This window comes from Elaeis guineensis, chromosome 2 (genome assembly GCF_000442705.2).
Source record: "Elaeis guineensis isolate ETL-2024a chromosome 2, EG11, whole genome shotgun sequence".
Classification (NCBI taxonomy): domain Eukaryota; kingdom Viridiplantae; phylum Streptophyta; class Magnoliopsida; order Arecales; family Arecaceae; genus Elaeis; species Elaeis guineensis.
In genome coordinates, this window is record NC_025994.2 from 117,164,454 (window position 1) to 117,186,528 (window position 22,075).

The 22,075-nt window shown below is 33.5% G+C and overlaps 1 protein-coding gene across 1 annotated transcript; it reads right to left on the minus strand.

Moving 5' to 3' along the window:
- Positions 1–905: 905 nt before the first annotated feature.
- On the minus strand, positions 906–12,724 carry LOC105041215 (MACPF domain-containing protein CAD1). The gene is made up of 6 exons (XM_010918085.4): positions 12,209–12,724; positions 8,658–8,896; positions 8,137–8,332; positions 3,984–4,167; positions 3,645–3,808; positions 906–1,948 (listed from the first exon to the last, which is right to left on the minus strand). The coding sequence occupies exons 1-6, from the start codon at positions 12,491–12,493 to the stop codon at positions 1,340–1,342; spliced, it is 1,677 nt and encodes a 558-aa protein (XP_010916387.1). The 5' UTR covers positions 12,494–12,724; the 3' UTR covers positions 906–1,339.
- Between the last annotated feature and the right edge of the window lie 9,351 nt (positions 12,725–22,075).

Consider the following 22,075-nt stretch of genomic DNA (forward strand, 5'->3'; position numbering starts at 1 on the left):
GTGCTATGACTCTCTTTCGATCATCATGTGTGCAACAAAAGCCTGTAAAGACCCCTGTGATTGGACCAATGTAGGTGTGTGGAGGCAACATGGATCGGCTAAATAATATATTGAAGTGGTGCAGAAGAATTTGATGAGGCTTGATCTAATCCTAAAAGTCATACGTTGAGGGTTGTAGTAGGGGTTTCATTACATGATACAATAAGATCTTGTGGTGGTTGTTATTTTATTATTTATGCATGTCAAGTGGGATTTAATTTTGGCCCATGTCAGAGCTAGCAAAACAAAACAACTCAAATTCAGATTGATGCGATTCACTAATTATTTTGAATCAGCATTTTGTGAGTCGTTTTCTTAAAAGAAGCATAGAAATTAAATTATATGATACATATTTTAACTGAAAGAAAGTTTGTGCTATAAAAGCGGTGGGCGGCCTCTTAACGTGTACGCTCGCGTCCTCGAAAAAATGTTTGCTATAATTACTATTTTATAAGAACTGTTCCGGATAAACAAAAATTGAGGACTGTCAAGGTCTAAGTGGAACATTATTTTGAGGTCGGTTGCAGGCTTACCAGGACCTGATTTTGTATGCGTTCAGGCTTCGTCACAAGCTTGCCCAACGGAAAAGTTGGCTTTGGCAGAGTAGCATTTTTTTCTCTCATAACTGAACCTGGTAACCTTCTTGGCTGATCTCCAATTTCCAAATGAAATATCAGAATTGGTTTTTTTTTTTTTTGCCTTGAGATGAAATGAAATTTAACAATTTAATGCTCTAATAAGAAAAAATCTTTATGAATGCCTTACAGTCATTTTCAAGAACACGAAATAGTTTCTTACCTGCAAGAGAAAAACATAAAATAAAAAATAGAACTAACAACATCTGTCTCGGCTGATGGATGAGATGATTTCGGATGGGGAGAAAAACAATATACACTTGCACAGATACTTGTTGCAAATATGATAGAGATGTTTAATACATTCAGTACGTAGTTCAAAAAGATCAGAAGCTAGCCGTTGGCACAATTTCTGGCCAGGATCTCGATGGCTGATGAATAATGGAATTGTCACATCCCAGCTTGCATGTCCTGTTAAAAGATTTTCTTGGTTCAAGCCTGTGCGAAAAGGGGCACTGCCTTACAGCTTCTAGCCTCAAAAAAGTATACATCAATTGAAAACTTCTAATCTACAGAAACAAAAAATTAAAAAAACCCAGAGGAAAGCCCTCCAATAAATAACATTGACATCCTGGAATGTACAGTAGAAACAAAAGAAACAATTGCTGGCTCGGAAAGAATGCGCCATGGGATGGTGAACATGGAAAAAACAAGAAATATCAGCTTCAGTAGTTTAATAAGGAATACTTCACACGTACAACAATCTTCCCCTTCTCAACTCCCAACTTTGCTCCGGTAACTAACCAGTGGCCCGGTGTATCTTCTGGCCCCTTTGACATCTCCGTCATGTCAACCATCTTTGCAAGTTTACTGATCTGACTAGACCTGTCGCTTGAAGATGTATCATCTGGACATGGTGCAAGAGTCTTGAATGGACTGTGATCCCAAACTGATCTCCGTATGGTACACCCAGGAACCTTGGAGAATAATAGTTTGAGGTGTAAGACACTCTTGGCACCAAAATCCCACACCCCCAACTGTGCCCCCGTCACAATGTAAACACCAGAAAGGTCCCCAATATTAGTTTCGGTGTTCTCTATTGGTGCAGTGCTGACATGGGCAAAGTTCTTCCACTTAATTGGTTCAAACCACCGGCTGTCCTGTTCTTCAGGGCCTTGCCATTTTGGTGGACCAATTGCCACATAAGAGTCCCAGTGTGGCACGAGAATCTTTGGAAGGGAAGCAAGGTGCTGTAAATGAATGGCTAGTCGATTTTGCTTGCTTCCTTCTAGACACAACCTGAGGCCAGTGACTGGTTTCCGACCAACAGATACCTGCATCCAACAGACAAACTTACGTTAGCAGCTAGGCATTTTCTTCCAATTTAAATGGGCTTGACACCATGTCAGATCAAGCTTTCCATGATTTCCAATCCACTGGTACACCACATATTAAGCATGGTAAACTTTGGGAGTGCTTGTGTGCATTGGATATTTCTAATCCATATCCGAATAGTGACTAGGAAAATTTCGCACAATAGATTCTTAATCAGGTGGAAGTATTACCAACATGCTGGTCCTATTTGAGACAGCAACTCAGCAGTCTCCTTCAAGACAAAATACATAACTTCATAAGCTGAGGTGTCTGCCCTCCATTGGCAAGTATTGTCTGATCCAAAGGCCACATCTGACAGGACCATGTCTCTTCTACTCCAATTATATAAACCATCTCACATGGCTTGAGCACCCCAATTGACAGGCCAATGGGACTTCTGCACATCAGCTCATCAAGATGTAGCCTGTCTGAAAGAGACAGCCAAGATGCCCCAGGGTTATTCTTACAGACGTCAATGGCCTCCTCAATGATTGTACACTAAGGATTCATAAAGTTGATTCCAAATAGTTAAAGGTGGTGAGGAAACTAATGGGGTTGTTTTGCAAAAGGGGCCTCCTTACAAGGTGACCCTGGAGAACCTAACAGTGATTGAATGGAAAAGATTTGTTAAAGAAATACACGTGAAGACAGACATTAGAAAAGCAATTAGTTTCAACTCTGTTTCCTCTTTAAAGAGGTTGTCGTGTCAAGAAAAGAAAGTTTTACTGTTGTAAATTCATCATTATTAAAGGCAAAACTGTTTTCCTTCTAGTATGGCCATTCAACTGCTGAGTAAACATTGAAAGATTAATTTCCAAATCGTGAACAGAATCAAGATTTGAAGAACCAATTCTTGCTAATGATAATAATGGTAAGTGATGACAAATTGTATTCAGAAGGAAACCATTACATTGAGAAATTCAGAGCAATGCAGACCTTTCATATCTGCATTTTTTACCTCTTCAAAATTAAGTAGACCAAGCTACTCATGGTTTGGAAGAATTTTGATTGAGAGCCACCTTTAATTGAAGCTTGCAAATACATCCATTAACTGCTGTTGAGTAGCCAAACAAACATCTTGGCCCCTTCAGCATTCTAAAGCAAAATATATAATGAAGCAATTGCCCATACATATACAAGAATGGGCATGCTTTTTCCACTAGCCATGAATCATTAAGTGGAACCGATGTGAAGGACATTGCAAGCTTGGAACGTGGATGTTACACATTTGGGGAATTATTTCACTTTAAAGATCTAGTCATGCAAACAAATAAGATAACTCCTAATTCATATCTGGTTTAGAGCTAACGATTTGCCAGATAATAGAACATAGAATTGATTAGAATGAGTTATTCATTGTGTTTTATATATGGTGAATTGGAGTTTCTTCTGTCGTTGTGGAACAAGCGGACATTTGTTACCCCTATCTAGTATAATTACTCTCCTTGCCAAAAAAACCACTTTGAAACTAGTTGTTTTTATATGCTGAATTGTGAGTATACAGAAGCAGACCTAGGAAGGATGATGGAGGACAATCCTCAGCTACAAGAAGACTCTTGTTGGAATTAGCTACAGTATGGCAACTCTGTGTAAATGATACAGCTGAACTACTTAGAATCTATTATCACGGAATTTCACAGTGAGAAAACTTCATACCTGCTCGGAGCTGATATAGAGCTTGGGGCCCATTAAGCTAAACTGAAGCAAAGGGCATACAGGTTCCTTTCTCTGGTGACCAGGAATGCTTGAAGGCACTGGAGCCCAAACTCGTTGCATTTGAAACTCCAAGAAATACCGCAGCTCCTCTACAGGAGGCTTGTCTGAAGAAATGACAACACAAGAATAGAAAAACAAAGGTGTCATGCCACACATGCTCCAACCACTGACATGAAAGCGAGCAGGTTTGCATAGGTTAAAAACATAAGCATAAAGATAGGCCAGCAATGATTAAAAAAAACATGCCAACAAACAATCAGAGATTATAATAACTCTTACATTCCAAGTATAGATCAACTGAGTGAGCCAAATACTGGAGTCCAGGGAGTCCATTCAAAAGAAAAACTATGGGTAAAAAGGTCATGTTAATAACATCTGGTGCTGAAGGAACAGTGTTCTTCCACTCTGCATGATTTTGAACAAGATCATCACCACCTCTTCTTCTAAAGATTACTGTAACATCCTGCAAAGAAAGAAAAAGCACTTAAGCAAAGCGAACAAGAAAAAGAATCATCATTGAAGAATATGGGCATTCAATACATCGTTTGTAAAACAATTTCTCAAATAGCTAGAGAAGATCGCCACATGCCTGTTTGCACAATCACAAGCAAACAAGGTACATGCCCATATATGGGCAGATAGGCCTGTTAACTGGTCAGGTTTGGGTCAGATCAGGGTCAAACCAAATGCAACCTGAATTTTTTAAATAGCCAACCTGACCCAATCCAGCAATCTGCTGGTTCAGCAAAAAGGCATTCTCTACCCAACCGGGGGTGTATCAGATATTTGTAGCACTGCAAACAAGCCAAGCTGAGCTTTGTGTTGCTCAGGTCTCCCTTGGCTTGTCATATGAGACAGGTGTTTAAACTCATGCTATGGTCAAGCTTTGGTCAAGCAAAGCTTGACCTTGGCAAATATTCAAGCTTGGTTCATTTCCTATTGGAAGAAGCTTGACTGAGACTCTTATTGAGCCACGCTGGAGCTTCTACTTATTTTTTCGGCACTGGAGTCTGCTTGCCTGGCCCATCTACAAACTAAGTTAACTGAAGTTTTGAGTTTGCCTGTCTTCTAATTGAACAAGCTCAAACAAGCCTATCATAGAGCACTGTAAGCTGTTCATATACAGTCTACTTTATTTGGAGCCCCAGATGTGTGACACAATAGCCCAACTGAATTCATTTGAATCAGTCACAACAACTAAGGAGGGGGTGGGGAGGGGGGGGCAGTGAGCGAGTGAATTAGAGAGAGAGGGAGAAGATTGGAGTCTAAGCTGTTGATAAACTGAAAGAAATGTGCCATAAAATTTAGCTCTAAGTGGACCTAGATACTCAAGGTCTACCATTTGTTCTCCTAATGGAAGTGCCTAGAATCTTGGATCTAGTTTCCTCTAATATATTTACACGTGTGTATGCGTGCGTGTGTTTGTGTGTAGGTACAGATGCACAAGATTTTCAAATCACCAACTGAATTAAAGAACAAGGACCACCAAAGTTGCAGGAAACCAGAACATCTCAGTTACAAATCCCTAGACTACACAGACTGATAGATTGCTTAAATCTGAGCAACCGATAAATTGATATTTTCATCCCCTAATGTACTTCTGGTCTACATAGATTTACAAAATCACAAGATTCCCAACAAATAAATGCCAAATTAACAAGATATCAAGCAGAGGAATAGAACTTAGAGCTAATCACAGTTATAAACCCTAGATTAGGATAGTGTCACAATGTTTTATTTCTCTGGCACGAACATAATCATACAGGTCACAAAGAAATTGAAAGAATAAACAACCCTAGATGAATGGACTGAGTCCAACCTCTCTCTCTCTCTCTCTCTCTCTCTCTCTCTCTCACAGAAGAAGAAGAAGAAGGAAGAAGAGCCTTAGATGATGCAGATTTAAGTCAATTCAAACTTATATAGCAAAAATAGAATGGATGGAAAAAATGTCTTCCTGATCCAAATAGGGAGAGAAACATGATAGATAGATAGATAGAGAGAGAGAGAGAGAGGTTGGGGGTTCCATATATGGGATTAACACAGAGAGTAGCACATCCGCTGGTTACGAATGACTCATGATCATTAGCAGTGAACTGGGAGGAAGGCAGGCAGGAAGGCAGAGCCACAAAGGCAACAAGTAAGGGTTAGAGCCTCGGGAGAGGGATGGGAGTAGGGAGTCTAGCCGTTATCTTATATTTTACAATACCGGCCCTAAATTGTTAGATCAAGTTCTAAGCCCAACTCATAAATCTTTTACACAAATTTCTGCAGGGCAAGTCAGGAAGCATTGACACAAAGATTAAAAAGGGGGAAAAGAAGAAGAAGAAATAAATATCAGGATGAAGAAGGATATAATGGACTCACACCAAAGACACAGGAATCACATCACACCCAGGAGTAGGTTTTGCGATAGATGCCAAGAAATACATTTCCCACTCCAAAAGCAGTTTCTTGAAAAATCGAACTTAGAAATGAGTGTCAAGCATGTCTTAAGAAATGTAGAATTTGCATTGTCAAAGTTGGATGAAAAAAAAATGCTTGTTCTCATGCACTCGGTCCCGCCATGCTTCATATTCTCTCTTCCCCATGCAACTCTGTTCCCACCCCGTAGAATGGAAAAAAATCCCAATGGATATCAGTTATCTTTCCATACAAGACTCTTCCTCAAGTTTCCTTCTTTGAGTAGATATCTTACAAAATAATCTGCTATCTACTAAAATATATGTGAAATCACAATATAGATCCCATACCCCCATAAAAAAAAAAGAAAAACTTGACCCCTTCTGCCCTTTTTAAAAGATATATATAGGCAATGATTAGTTAAAGAGACTTTTTTAATCTATCTTTTTGACAGAAGTTTTTCAAAAAGTTTGGGAAGGAGGCTGTTGATTAGGATAAAAATTTTAATAATTTAATTTTGTTAAGATATATGTTTTATGTCTTGTATTAAGTATATGAATAATTTTACATTTTTATATAAATATTTCTTGTTTCCCGAATTGTATAATTTTTTATCGATTGTCTCATGCTCCTATCTCTCATATTGTTTCTCGCACTCATTTCCTAAGCTAGCAACTATGGGTTTCACACTAACTTCATGGAACATGGGGAACAGCCTCGACATAAAAAGATTTCTTTAAAACTTCATCCTTTCAATCATCGAAAATACATCCTTCACACCCAGACTCAATAAATGGAAAAATCTTAATTTAGCCTTATCATAAATCACCCACCACCCCCCCTCCCCCCCACAAAAAAAAAAAAAAAAAAAAGTACAACCTCACCCATGTAATATGAACAGAATTGATGAACAGTAAGCTACAATAATGGTTGGTGTGGAACTTGAGGATCTTCAAAACTGTGATAGGCTAACTTGATCTCAGCCTAAAAACTAAAACATAGAAGTCTGAAAACTGAAAATTAATCTAATTTATCTGATCAAACACTCTGAGATCTGACCCCTCCTTTCAGTCATTCCTTCCAGTTTCTTCTTTATTATTTTCTCAATCACCCTAGCTGCTGTCAATATGTTGATTAATAGAATTTTTCCTGCGTCGAATGTCTTCCTTAGTAGTTCCAAAGCCAAATGTCATTAACTGAATACACCAAAGTCCAAAGACATTACCATATTGCTGACTGATGAAATAATCAGTTCAATCAACAGTATATTAGGGCTAATGATGAAACCAAGATTACCATGGGATGAAAGTCAACAAAGAAATCATTAAAAATGTGAGTCTATGAAACGGTGAAATGAAAAAAGAAATGCCAAAGCTAATGATTAAGCTGAAACTCAAGTCCACAACATCAAACTGATGTGATGGGACAGAGGCTTGAGTATAGTTGGGGATAAAAATAGTATGAGATAATGTAAATTATATCAGCAATTTATTTGAAATTGAATAGGAAGATCTAAAAAGCAACAGTAGGGGTTAAGGCCTTTTTGTATCCTAAAGTGTGTATGCAAATAGGTTATAAGATCAAAAGGAATCGGATACACTTTTGTCACAAATAAAATGAGGGAACATATAGCTATCACAAACTAAAGTCCATGATATACACTTTTGGCCAATACATGCTAAACACCTATGGCTGACGATAATTAGATTATTCTTAATTTTCTGAATCATCTATAGATGAATAAAGTAATCATAAATCTTTACCTAATTCAGTTGTGATATAGCATCTACTGTAGAACACCTTATGACAAAGTAAAATGGAGTGGATAAATCGAAATTCTAGAAAGATAAACACAGTTAACTCCTTTCTAATTAGATGTGCAACACTTCATAGGTATGAGTGCATGTCACAGTTGTTAAGCAGAGAGGGATCTGCAATCTCTGCACTTGAACAGATATTAAAATTGTATGATAAAATATTTCTCACATAATACATTATGATCTGTGCATCTAAGGTAGCAAAAGGCACTAACCTTGTCCTTGTAATTATAGGGAGCAGCATCGGACTGGCTTCCCAAGCTTAGAAATCTCTGGTCCCCAATGTTTTCCACATACTTTTTAATGTCTGATGCTGATAACTGAGATGAATGGTGCTGTTTGACATACACTTCATCTTTACCTCCGATACTCACAGATGTAATAATATGGGTACCGAAATTCTCGATAAAGCTGACGAAAGAATAGGAAAGAGTCACTTGATGATCTAGCATGTGATCAACAGCAGCTATATATATATATATATATATATATATATATATATATAGAGAGAGGAGAGAGAGAGAGAGCTAACAAAGAAAAAACCCAACTGATAAATTTGATGCCTTCTTGGATATATAAGCAGAGGTTTTTCCATGACTACAAGAATGTGACAAGCAGCACAGACCCTAAAAAAAAAAAAATCTACAAATGTCCCCAGTCCGGAGATTCTAATTCCAAGACAAAAAATATGCTGACAATACCTAAACACAGTGCAACAAGTTTATTACCTACTAACCTAGCCAAGGATGATGGATCCCAGCTCCGTGGAACAGCACGTCGGACATCTTCTCGCAACACCAATTCAGCATTTGTAAGTTTAACTTTATATAGAGGGATAAAATAACCATACATTGCTAGGGCTTTTGTTGCTGCAGAATCAATTTTCCAAGAGCCAGTAAAACTGAACATAGAATTGAAATTGCCAAGAGGTACATTTTCTGATAATCCTGACTTCTCATTAAAATATTCAGCCATCTGAGGATAATATAGAATCCAATGGTCATTAGTATTTCAATATCATAGAAAATGCTGCACGCAAAATAGATAAATACGATGTAGAGACTGATAAGGCATGATAACTGTATTCAGTATAGTGCAGAAATTTATTTTTCAATATATAGTGGTAACTACTTTGTATGAATGCTAAGGGAGCTTGGGTAGTATATGAGACAAATATTAGTTTGTCATGCTGAACCGCAAAGGTCAACAGGCAAAAGTAAACATTACAGATATTCATATTTATGGTGTTTATAATCGAATGTGAAGTAAACAGTTGATACATGAATCCCTTCTCACCTATATTGATTTCATTAGAAAAGACGAAACTCACCAGTTTATTCATGGTATTTTCTAGTATCTTCAAGGAGTGTTAGTGCAGAGATTAAAATTCTAAAATGCCTATCGATTTCAGTATTTGACAACAATTCTTTCTGCTGGAACTTCTGCCAAAAAGAGGCACTATCTTAAGGAATCCTCATAGTTCCTGTGGCTTTGGCTATCTAACATGAACTCTCTGTTATTCAAAAATTTGGCTCAACACCTCCGAATTTTTTAAAATAACTGAAGTGCTGATAGATAGGAACTTTATTATCCTAAAGTCTGGTCCAATGGGTTTCTAGTTAGAAATTTCAATATTATGTTGGCTAAAATGTTGTTGATCTTGAATAAATGAATCAAAAGGTACAATCTGAGTCATTCTGCAAATCAAGATATGTTCTGCAAAACTTTGATTTGTCAAAAATAATTTGGGACTTGGAATTAATAGCATGTTCTAATGGTTTGAGAATATCAGCTGAATCTTGAGGCATTTTTATACCTTCGACAATTACAAAGATTAAAATTGACAAAAACTACAATCAACAATATGAACTGCAGCATTTTGCTCAAACAGACCAGATCAACCGATAAAAGTTGACCAACCAATGGAAAAGGATCAAATATCACTAGTGCATGAGTGGTTTTGGCTGGGTTTAGCTCTAGTTTGTATGCGTTAGAATAGGAAGCTGATGCAAATCATTTGACTTGTTCCCACTTCTATATTATACAACTTTAAAAAAGGCCTTTCAACCTGAAGATATAAGGAATCCAAATTGGATTGATCAACTCATAAAAGATCAAACACAGCAAAGATATTTGATGATAATTGCACAGACATTCTATAAAAGCATAAGCTATTTAGATTCATAAATTCTTTGAGCCATGGTTTATTTATATATGTTGAATAAAATAATCATCCATATTTTCCTAAATTATCAAGCAAATATTCCAAAACTTGAATTAGTAGATGTAAACAACCAGTATCTTATAACATAAAGTGCTAAATTATAATTACATGAAGACAACTCCTGGAGTCAGTGAGTAGTACTTCAGAAAGTTTGTTGCAATTTTTGAAAACAAAAGACAGATTTGCAGTGCCTAACTCTGCAGCTCAAGTCACCAAATCCAGGGTCCTCTAGAATTAATTATATATAGGTACGCTAATGTTCATGTCCAGAGTATAATACCAAGTAAATCACATTGTTATTCAGCCATCACCATCACCACAAAGTACATGAGCACCTTGCGAGGGCTCATGATGCCTATCTAAAATTAAAATAATCAGATCTTGTAGCAGCTTGTTTGCCGCATTTGCATGCATTTAGATCTAAGTAATAGGCCATGCATCTCAAACTGGACCAGATCCAAGGTACCCACTGTTGCTGACCAAAATCCTGCCCTACTAAGTCATAACTAGGAACACACCAAAACTAAAGTAGCTCAATGCTCAATCTTGTTATGATTCTCCATATACTCTCAACATTTTCCTCCTTCATGATCATTTCTAAAATGTGGGTGCTATGTTAAAGAGACTGTATGTTCAACCCCAACATGAACCACCATCTTTTCCTTTGCTGCATACCAAAACAACAATATCTGCTATGTTAAAGAGACCGTATAATCAACCCCACCATGAGCCACCATCTTTACCTTTGCTGCATACCAAAACAACAATATCTATCAAGCACTTCATAAACTCTTGTCAACTGATGAAGTAGAAATTAAACCCAACAGGGCAGAAATGAGTGATTCGAACAATGCTTCAGCAGTGCTAAAGATGTTATAAAATTTAATCTTCACGGCAACAGATCATTCAAAAAGGTGAAAATTCCTATTGCTTAAATCATATATAATTTTTTACTCCTCCATAAAAGGGCTTGCCACAGTCTGAACCATTAGTTCAATCAAATAACACATCATCAATGTTTATCAATGGCAAACTGGAAACTCTGATTACTTTCCGGTACTTTTGAACTTGTGAAACAATATCTTCAGCAAATGCATAATTGTCATTCATGAACCTTTCCTTGATGCAATGAACTGGCTGTTCTAAAAGATGATTATAACTTCTACCAACTATTGTAACAAGCAAAACTTGGTAAGACTTCTAAAGACAAGTTTATCCCTTGTCCAGTTTGACACATTCGAGCGAGGGAAATCAGGATGTCTGCAACCCTGCAACTACATGCCCTATAATTCTGGCACTCTATAGCACAAAGTCTACAGCAATTCTACCTTCCTCTTTTTAACTCTCCTCAAAACCTCAAGCTTTCATGAAGACCTGGAATTCTGTAGGGAAATTATCCTGACAGGCTAAGTGTCATCTTTACAGCCAGATGAATGTACTTCTTTAGATGACCATATTTTAGACTTGATGTCAAACCTATATTTCTCAAAAAGAACTCTCATCCTTGTCTCTATATTTATAACATTGCCACCACTAAGATATCGCCCACATTTCAAGATTCATTCACCTATATCTGGAGATCAGATTCGCACCAAGATTATGATTACCTGACAAGCTGTAATTTACCAAAGTAAAGCCAAAGCATTTCCAGCTGAATCTAAGTCTGTGGGGAGACCGGATAAGGGAAGGAATGAAAGAACACCCTTTCTTGAAACAACAGTATCCCCACATTAACAAAAAGGCTCAGATACCCCAAGACGACTATGATTAATTTAAACAAAATCAAGGAGAAAACATCAAAATTCAAGACTGGCGCAGTTTGATCAGAACAAAAAATACTGCCGAAAAGAAATCGAAATCAGACCAGAAGCAGCGTATCAAAGCATCGCAAGCGAAACCCTAACTCCCTTTCAAAAAGAAACTCATAAAACAAAACCCATCAGCATCCAGTCCTAGAAAGAACACTCAATCTCATAACTTCAAAAGTCAAGAAAAACCCAGATCACAGAACGGAAAGGGAGAAAAAAAACGAGTGACAGAGAGATCGGATTCATTTGACTTACTTCCTGGAAGCTACAAACACGGGTGGTCTCCCGCCGGCTCTGCTCCCTTAAAATATCGATATCCAGGGAGACATCGGGAAGGACGACGCCACCGTCGTCGGAGATCACGACGTCCCTGGTGCGCTCGTCATCGACCAGCGCGAGCCGGGAGCCCGGGGTGCCCTTGCAGTAGAGGAGGCGGGCGTCGGAGGTCACATCGAAGCCCCGGCCGAGGGCCTGGACAGCGTTGGAGAGCGTAGAGATTAGAGCGTCGGAGCTCGCCGGCGGCTGCCGCGGCCTCTCCATGGGAGGCGAAGGAGAGATGGGCACGGGAAAGGCTTGTTCTCATCTCATGTCACCTCTCCAGGGGGAGTGGGAATCTCCACATCTCTCGTCGTCAATTGGAACTATAAATTACTATCGTTGAAATCGAAGGCCGGAGGGGTTTGCGTGGTGAGGTGTTTCTTCTCTCCTCCTCTCGGGTCGACTTGGCTTCCAAGGAAGATAGAAAAGGGGAAGACTGAAGAACAACGGTTCGGCTGGGGGCGTTTTGACCACCGTGATAGATCGTAATGGGAAAGACACTGACGGGTCCGTCAATCAAACCGAGCTGCTGTGTTTCTGCGGCTCTTCTTTGGATGCCGTTAGCCGTCCGCTAGCACGCCAACTAATTTTGCATCATGTCTTACTAAAGTCAAAAGGAAAAATTAACATAATAGTCAAACTGTATTCATCGATTTCAACCGGTTTAACCTAACATGCCAATTCTTCCTCATTAGGGCAGCTGCACTGGGTAGCGCCGAGGGTCGCCCATAGCTACAATGAAATCGTTTCTCTCTTAAGAAGCGATTACGAGCTCTTGTGCAATGATACAGAAATCTGATATCTATCACCAGCTCATGGACGATGCAACTCATACATGGCATCCTAGATATGAGAATCCATGTGTTCACAAATAGAGTGCTAAGAAATTTTGTCCTGTACTTGATTGTTTGGATTTTCTTCTTCTCATCCAGAAAACGCTAACGAATTTTGTCGATTTTTCCCTTCTCACTTGGATTGTTGAACAAATTTTGTCCTGCACTTGATTTTTAGGAGAATCGCATGTGAATTGTATACGATGTTGGAGGAAGAAAAATTCTGTAAAGTGCCGGAAAGAAGAGCCAACACCAATGTTGCTTACAGCTTCGAGGGCCAATTCATCAACCACCACATGCTAAGGCTGAGTAAATAATCCAAATCTAAAGAAATTCATCCAATCTGACTCAATAAAGATCATTTTAGTCGGTTGAAAGACATAAATCGGATGGAATCGAATTGAAATTTGTAAAAAATTAATTATCTACGATCGGATTCGATTCCTATACTTTTTAATCCGTATGAAGTCAAACCAAACCGATGTAGTATTTCAAAAACTCACTTTCATTTTTGGGACTGTGTCGTTTAAACTTCAAGATTTTATTAAAAAAAATATCCCATCACCCATTTGGATTTATGAAAATTGTTGCTCAGAAAAGTAGCAACCTAAGAGGGGGATGAATTGGATTGTTTAAAAATTTTAACTAAGTCTGAAATCTAAAATGATCTATGCTTCAAATTAACTTATTTAAAGTGCTTGTGACGTGTTTAATATATGTAATAGTGGAATTAAAATATAAGAAAAGTTATACAAGTATTAAACCAATATAAAACAGAAACTAAAAGCAAGTAAAGTAAATATGAAAAGATACAATACAAACACATAGAAATTTATAGTGGTTCGGAGCAACCCCACATCAATATCCACTCTTCAATTCTTTTTAAAAATTTCACTATAATCAACTTGATTACAGTACATTTGTTTTACCCGAAATTACAAATAAATTCAGTCGATTTTCTGTGATCACCAACCACAATCTATACACTGATTAATTTTTGGGCTCACAATTAATCCAATTGATTTTACAGACTCACCAATCAAAACCTAACAAATCTAATTCTAGACTTGGACGGGCCTAATTCCCAAATTTTTTTCTCAAAAAAATTTGTAAAGAAAATAAAATATAAAATATAATTTTCAGCACAAGTAAAATAAAATGGAAAAATAACTCTTTAAAGCTCAAAGAAGTGATCGTGAAATGGCTCTTTTGAAGCTTCACTTCTTTTTGATTAATGCTTGAGAGAATGTAGATGTTGATGGAGATGATTTCTCTGGAAAATCCTTCGAAATTGTACATAAATCCTTCTCTTTTCTCTATTTTCAATATTATTCAATGAACCTCACCCATTTGAAGTTTTTTCTTTTTGATCCATTTGGCTACCTTCTCAATTGATTCTCTAGCCTTTAATACATTTGAAAGTTGTTGAAGAATAAGTTTTGACCGTTGGAGCACTTGAAATAGCCATTAGAAATAATTCTGCATATTTCTGAAAATTCTTCAGAGCTGGCCATTGAAACTCGAGTCAACTCGAATTGGACTCAAGTCGAGTCGAATGACCTTTGAGTCTTTCTTCCTGAAAATATTTCTTTCTATTTTTTTGTGCAACTTCTGTTCAATAATTCGAATCGACTCGAGCTGCCGCTCGAATTTCTTCGAGTCTATTTGAATTTTTTATTTTTTTTTGAGTCGACTCGAATGATACTCAAGTCGACTCAAGCTGAAACTTTGGCATGTCAAAATCTTTTTTTCTTCTATTTTGCAACTTGAGCCGACTCGACTGAAATTTGAATCGACTCGAATGACAGCCAATTGAAAAATGCTGAATATTTTTCTATATGAGTGACTTTTTAACTTCAACTTTGAGGACCTCTTTCACTTTGATTTTTATAACCTTTCCCACTATGAAGGCTTCCAAAAACTTCTTATTTCAGTTTTATTTGAGCATTTAAATCATTCTTTTCCTTAACTTAGCTTCTTTTGAGGAGATCTTTTTATGAATGAATTCTTCAATTTAAGCACCTGAAAAATCTACATTCATCTTTGAAACACATAATTAGTATCATTTATATTCGATATTTTGGAATCATCAAAATCAATTATAGGATCAACAATCTTCTCTTTTTGATGATACAAAACTTTAAGTATATGCACAATAAAAATATAATATATTTTAATTAATTTACTAATATAATCATGAAGTGATAAACTAAGCACATGTAAGTATATACTTTATAAATGCTTTAATAGATTTATCATAAATTTAAATGAATATATACATATACTCATCAAATACTCATTTCATGTAATTGTTTCAAATAAACATATAAGTATCTCAAGCACAATGAATCAATTGAATGAGCATCTCAAGCATAATAAATTATATAATTAATTTAAATATTTTAAGCATATACTCAACACAACATACTCTCTTCCTTTTTGACAGCATCAAAAAGTATAAAGAGAAATTTAAAAAGTATCATGAAAATTAATTTAATTACAAATATATACACATTCAATGTTAGAATTCAGATTTCTAGCTTGTGACACTATCTCTCCTTTTGGATAAGTACTCTCCTTTCTGAAACTTGATAGTAAATTCAGATTAAATTTCTTCTCTCTTTTGGTCAATATATGTTAAAAAAAATATATCTCCTCTTTTTAAATAAAGTCGATACAATTGCTTTGAGCTTCAAGAATTTAAGTATGATATAACTTTTCAAAACAAAAATATTTGAGTATGAAAAGCAAGCATAAGCTATATTTCAAAATTCATCACTTTCTTTATATAATAAGTAACAATCAATTAAATTAAAAATAATATTATGAATATATCAAAGCAAATCTATGGTCCTAACACATAGCATTCGAGCAAAATCAGAGCAAAACGTGATATCACAGAATAATATACTTGAGAAGAAGATTGTTTGATATCACTTGTAAAATAAACTTCTTATTTTTCTTAATACCAAAGAAAGTCTATTAAAATCATTTCATTCTTATCTTGAGAGGTATCAATCAATTTGATGCACATAGGTATCAATCTTCTAATTTATCTCAAGATATAATATTAAAAATATATTCATGCAAATAGATTATTCATAAAGATATTTTTTTCAACAAATTATCTTTGTCACTCTTAATAAGTATCTCATATTTAAGTTAAGAAAAATATGATTTTTTTTTTTGATTTATCTCAGACAATATCATCTCAGGAATATCTATGCAAAACAAATTTGAGATAATATATTTTTATTCTTTTATCAAAGATAAAACAATAGAATATAAGACAATAATGATCTATTTGATACCAATTGTTGAAATTTTTTATCAAAAAAGATGAAGCAATTAAATTCAGATCAAATTATTTTGATAAATTATTTTAAATTGATATCAATAGATTATGCAAAATATATCATTGAGAGATTTTTTATTTAAATTCAGATCTTTATTTTTTTGAGAAATATCACTCAATTAAGTTTAAAAAATATATAAATTTTTGAATTTTTCTCAAATTATATCAAGAATATAACTATGCAAAATCATATTTGTGACACAATATTTTTCTTTTTTTTGTTGAAAGATAGATTAATAAAATATAAGATAAATAGTAAGATATCTTATACCAATTATATCTAGCTTCAAAATAAATGACAACTTACTTAAAAAATTTAATTTGATACCAATTTCAAAAGATTCAAGAAGAATATTCTCAAATTCATTTCTCGAAAATAATCAACCAGAATAAAGACAGTAGAAGTGATGATTTTTAAAATAATAGATGATAATCAAAGCATGCAAAATATGAATATTCATCAATAATTTATCTTTTAAAATTAATAATGACTTTTTCAAAATAAGTCAAATAACATGAATATTTAAATAAGTAAAATAATTTTTTTTGAAGGATCACATCCCCTAACCAATGAAGATACCACTTAAAGATTTAGGAAGAGCAATTTTTAAATTTATTTTTTAAAAATAAATCAATGAAGTATTTTTTTTTAAATTTTAGCTTGAAATTCAATGCAGTAAAGTACAAATCAGTACAAATAAACAAAAGCATTGAAATGTTCAAATAAATCCATAAGATTAAATCAAGATAAGTATGATGTGAATATTTATCAATAGTTTTTCTTCTTTTTTTAAAGATTAATAATGATGTCTATTATAATACTCAAATAATGATTTCTTAAAAAAATTTCTTGATATTAATTGAACTAAAATTTAAATCATTTACTGATTTTCTTAAAACTTTGATGCCGCTTCAGGATTAAAAAAGAACAAGTTTTAAGTTCATTTAAAAATAAAAGATTAACCTCAGCAAAATGCTTCAAATTCAGCTTAATACTAATTAATCATAAAAAAAATGATGATCCAATCAAACCATGCAAATCAAATTAAATGATTAAAGATATATGAATGTTCAAATTAAGAAAAGTATAATATAATTATTAAATTCAAAAATTATTTCTCTCAAAAGAAATCAACTAGAAATCTCAATCAAAATAAGAGAAAGTTCAAAAAATATTTTTTCTTTTAATTTTAATTTCTTCTCTATTTTTAATAATAAATATCAAAAAAATTATTTTTTCTTAATTCTTTCTCTTTTTCTTTCAAATCATGCATATTCATTAAAAAATAATAACTTGGTATTTTTCTGCCCCTTAGTTTTACAATTAAAGCATATATTTAAATAATTAACTAAACATAAGTAATAACATAAGACACATTGCATTTCATAAAAGATCAAATTTTTATTTATTATCAAAATAAGATTATAAGAAATGATCAATACATCAATTTATTCAAATGCATAAGGGCTACATATACTAAATGAATGGATTGCTATAAATACTAAAGCTCTATGAAAGGAATTCTAGCATCCTAAGACAGTAGGTAAATAAATTAGAATAAATGAATTAAGTGAGGGATCATGAATAAATCAATTGGGGGTTTGTAACTAATCAATTCAAATAGGATCAACTCAAGAGAAAATTAGATGAAGGCTCTAAAGATTAAGTTCAACTACAAAATTTTCAAATCCTTGAGGGTTCAAGTTAGGATGTAATGCAAATCAATTAATATCAAGCATACAATCTTTTATGAATGAATATCTTATCTTGATGTTCTTTGAATCATGCTATTTTTAACATATTCCAATAGTTACATGCCTTATGAAAATGTCAAAGGTTGATTAGTAAGATTTTCATTCAATTATTTTTAGATATAAACAAGCTTAATTTAATTAAGTTCTTCAAGTATTTAGCAGAATATGAGGGATCAAAAAATGGCTGAATTTAGAGTAAAACTTATGCTCATAACAATCAAAATGACACAAGAACTTATAAGAGTATAAAGATCAATACATTAAATATTGAATCAAGGAATGAAATTATGGCAAATATTGAAAAATCATCAAAATCAATCAATAATATAAAATAAATTTAACAAGCAATGATTGAATGATATAAAAAAAATTTTGCTTTTATCAAATATCATCACCCATCCATTTCGAGTCCAAAGCATCTATTTTCAAGAATTAACTCTTTTCACAGATGTTTAGTATATCTACAAAATCATTCTTAATTTTTGGTACCCAAGTCATCTTGGATCCGATTGAGTTAGAGCACATGGTTCCTTTGAGAATTCAAATTTATTTGATCAAAATATGACCAACTCTTTTAATATTACATTCAAAAATTTTGTATCCTACTTTATTACATTTGAAGCAAACTATAGAGTTATTTTTAGGTAAATCCCTTGTAAATATATTTTTAATAATTTTTTATTTTCTCATTGAATTATAATTAATTTTGATTTTATCAAAAATAATTTTTTGATTATTCAAAATTAATTGAAGCTTTTGCGAATCATTTGTAAATTTTTCAAACACAGACTTCAATGTTTCAATTTCTTTTCTAAGATTATTATTTTCTTGCATAAGAGATTTTTTAAATTAAAAAAAAATCTTTTTCTTCAACTAATACTTTTTTTTTCTTCAAAAGTTATTCTTTTTTCATCAATATTTTATCCTTTTCTTCAGCCAAAAATATATTAAATTTTTTAATTTTTTATTTTTCAGCTTTATCTTTTTATATTCATCCATTAAATCATTAAAGGCTTCAAATAACTTATCAAATATAAATTCAAATTTTTTTTATAATATACCTCATCATCAATAGTCATGAGACATAAATTTACTGCATCCTCTTCCTCATCTGAACTAGAGATATCACTATCTCTCCAAATGTGTAACATTACACTCTTTTTGCCTTTTTTGGATTCTTCTTGAGTAGAGGGAAATCCGGCTTGTAGTGTCCTCTCTTATTGTACTTATAGCAAGTGACATTTTTTTTTTTATTTTCTTCTTTACTTTCTTTCTTCTTCAACCCTTTCTTCATGAGGAATTTTTTAAATTTTTTTGTAAGTAGCACCATGTCCTGATCTTCATCTTCACTCTCTTCTTCTTCTTCATCATCTTCCTCCAACCCATCACTTTCTTCTATATTTACCGTTGACTTGAAAGCGATGGTCCTCTTCTTTTTTATCTCTTCTTTTTTCACTTTTTGAGCTATCTTCAACTCATGAGTCATAAGTGAATCGATCAACTCTTTCATGGACAGCTTTATGAGATCCTTAGCTTCTTGTATCACTGTCATTTTGGCTTTTCATGTCTTTGGCAAATACCTCAAAATATTGCAAACAAGCTCATAGTTAGTGTATTTCTTTCCAAGACCACCCAATGCATTAATAATATCGATAAATCTTGAGAATATCGAAAATAGACTCGTATTGTTCCATCTTGAACAATTCATAATTATGAACAAGCAAATTAATTTTAGATTCTTTAACTTGCCTTGTTCCTTCATAAGTAATTTTTAAGTTATCCTAAATTTCTTGTGCGATGTGTAAGTGGATATTTTATTAAATTCATTAACATCAAGTGCAAAATACAAAATATTTATGACCTTAACATTTAGCTCAATCATTTTTATATTATGAACATCCCAATCCGCTTCAGGTTTGGAACATTAACACCATATACTCTTATTGTGGGAGTGTGTGAGCCATTGGTTATAACTCTCCAAAGTTGATAATCTAGTGCTTAAATATAAATACGCATATATGCGTTCCAATAGATGTAGTTTGTGTTATTAAAGATGGTGGTCTAGATGTGGATTGGCTTTCAATAAATGAGGAACCAATCAGGATTGCTATGATCTTTTGCTCAAGACCACTATATCAACAAACAATATTGGAGCATTCGCTCTGATACCACTTGTTGCTCAGAAAGGTAGCAATCCAAGAGGAATGATGAATTGGATTGTTTAAAATTTTAACTAAATTTGAAATCTAAAATGATTTATGCTTCAAATTAACTTATCTAAAGTACTTATGAAGTGTTTAATATATGTAGTAGTGAAATCAAAATATAAAAAAAACTATGCAAGTATTAAACCAATGCAAAATAGAAATTAAAAGCAAGTAAAACAAATATAAAAGGGCACAATACAAACACATAGAAATTTATAGTGGTTTGATACAATTCCACACCAAAATCCACTCTCGAAGCTCTTCTTGAAAATTCTACTATAATCAACCCGATATATAGTGCGTTTATTTTATCCAAGATCACAAATAAATTCAGTTAATTTTTTAGGATCACCAACCATAACCTATACACCAATTATTTTTCGGACTCGCAATCAACCTAGTTGGTTTTATGGGCTCGCCAATTAAAATATAACAAGTCCAATTTCGAACTTGGATAGACCTAATCCTCAATTTTTTTCTTCAAAAAAATTTGTAACAAAAATAAAATATAATTTTTAGTAAAAAATAAAATAAAAAAATAACTCTTTGAAGCTCGAAAAAGTGGCTGTGAAATAGTTCTTTTGAAGCTTCATTTCTTTTCAATTAATGCTTGAGAGGATGTCGATGTTGGTGGAGATGATCTCTCTTGAAAATCCTTCGAAATCTGTACATAAATCTCTCTCTTTTCAATATTATTCAATGAACCTCACTCATTTAAAAATTTTCTACTTTTTGATCTACTTGACTGCCTTCCCAATTGATTCTCTAGCCTTTAATATCCTTTAATATGCTTGAAAGTTATTGAAAAATGAATTTTGACCGTTGAAGCACTTGGAATAGCCGTTAAACCCAAAAACTAGCCATTGGAAGTAATTCTGCCTACTCGAATAATTCAAATCGACTCGAGCTGCCATTCAAATTTCTACGAGTTTTGCTTGAATTTTTATAAGTCTACTTAAATTTTCTGTTCTTTTTTTTTTGAATCAACTCGGATGACACTCGAGTCAACTCGAGCTAAAACTTTGACATGCCAAAACCTTATTTTCTTCTATTTTGCAACTTGAGTCGACTATGATGAAATTTGAATCGACTCGAATGATAACCAATTAAAAAATACTAAATATTTTTTTGCATAAGTAATTTTTTGACTTCAACTTTTGAAGACCTCTTCCACTTCGATTTTTATGACCTTCCCACCATGAAGGCTTTCAAAAACTTCTTATTTGAGTTTTATTTGAGCATTTAAAATATTTTTTTTTTAACTTAGCCTTTTTTGAGGAGATCTTTTCCATACATGAATTTTTCAATTTAAGCATCTGCAAAATCATACATTCATCCTTGAAACACATGATTAATATCATTTATACTCAGCATTTTAAAATCATCAAAATCAATCATAGGATCAACAAAAATATTAATATTGAATTATTAATATAAGCACATCAATTTGAAATAATTTTAAAGTGAAAACTTTCAAATATAGTTATTTTCAGATAAATAATTTTTTTTATTTTTATTTTATACAGATTCAAAAATAAATTCTAAATTTGTAACTCATACAGTTTAAATTTTTTGTTACATTAAATTGATAAAAATAAATAAATTAATTAAAATTGATCAATATTAAACTTAATATCAACGTTGAAATCCAAAC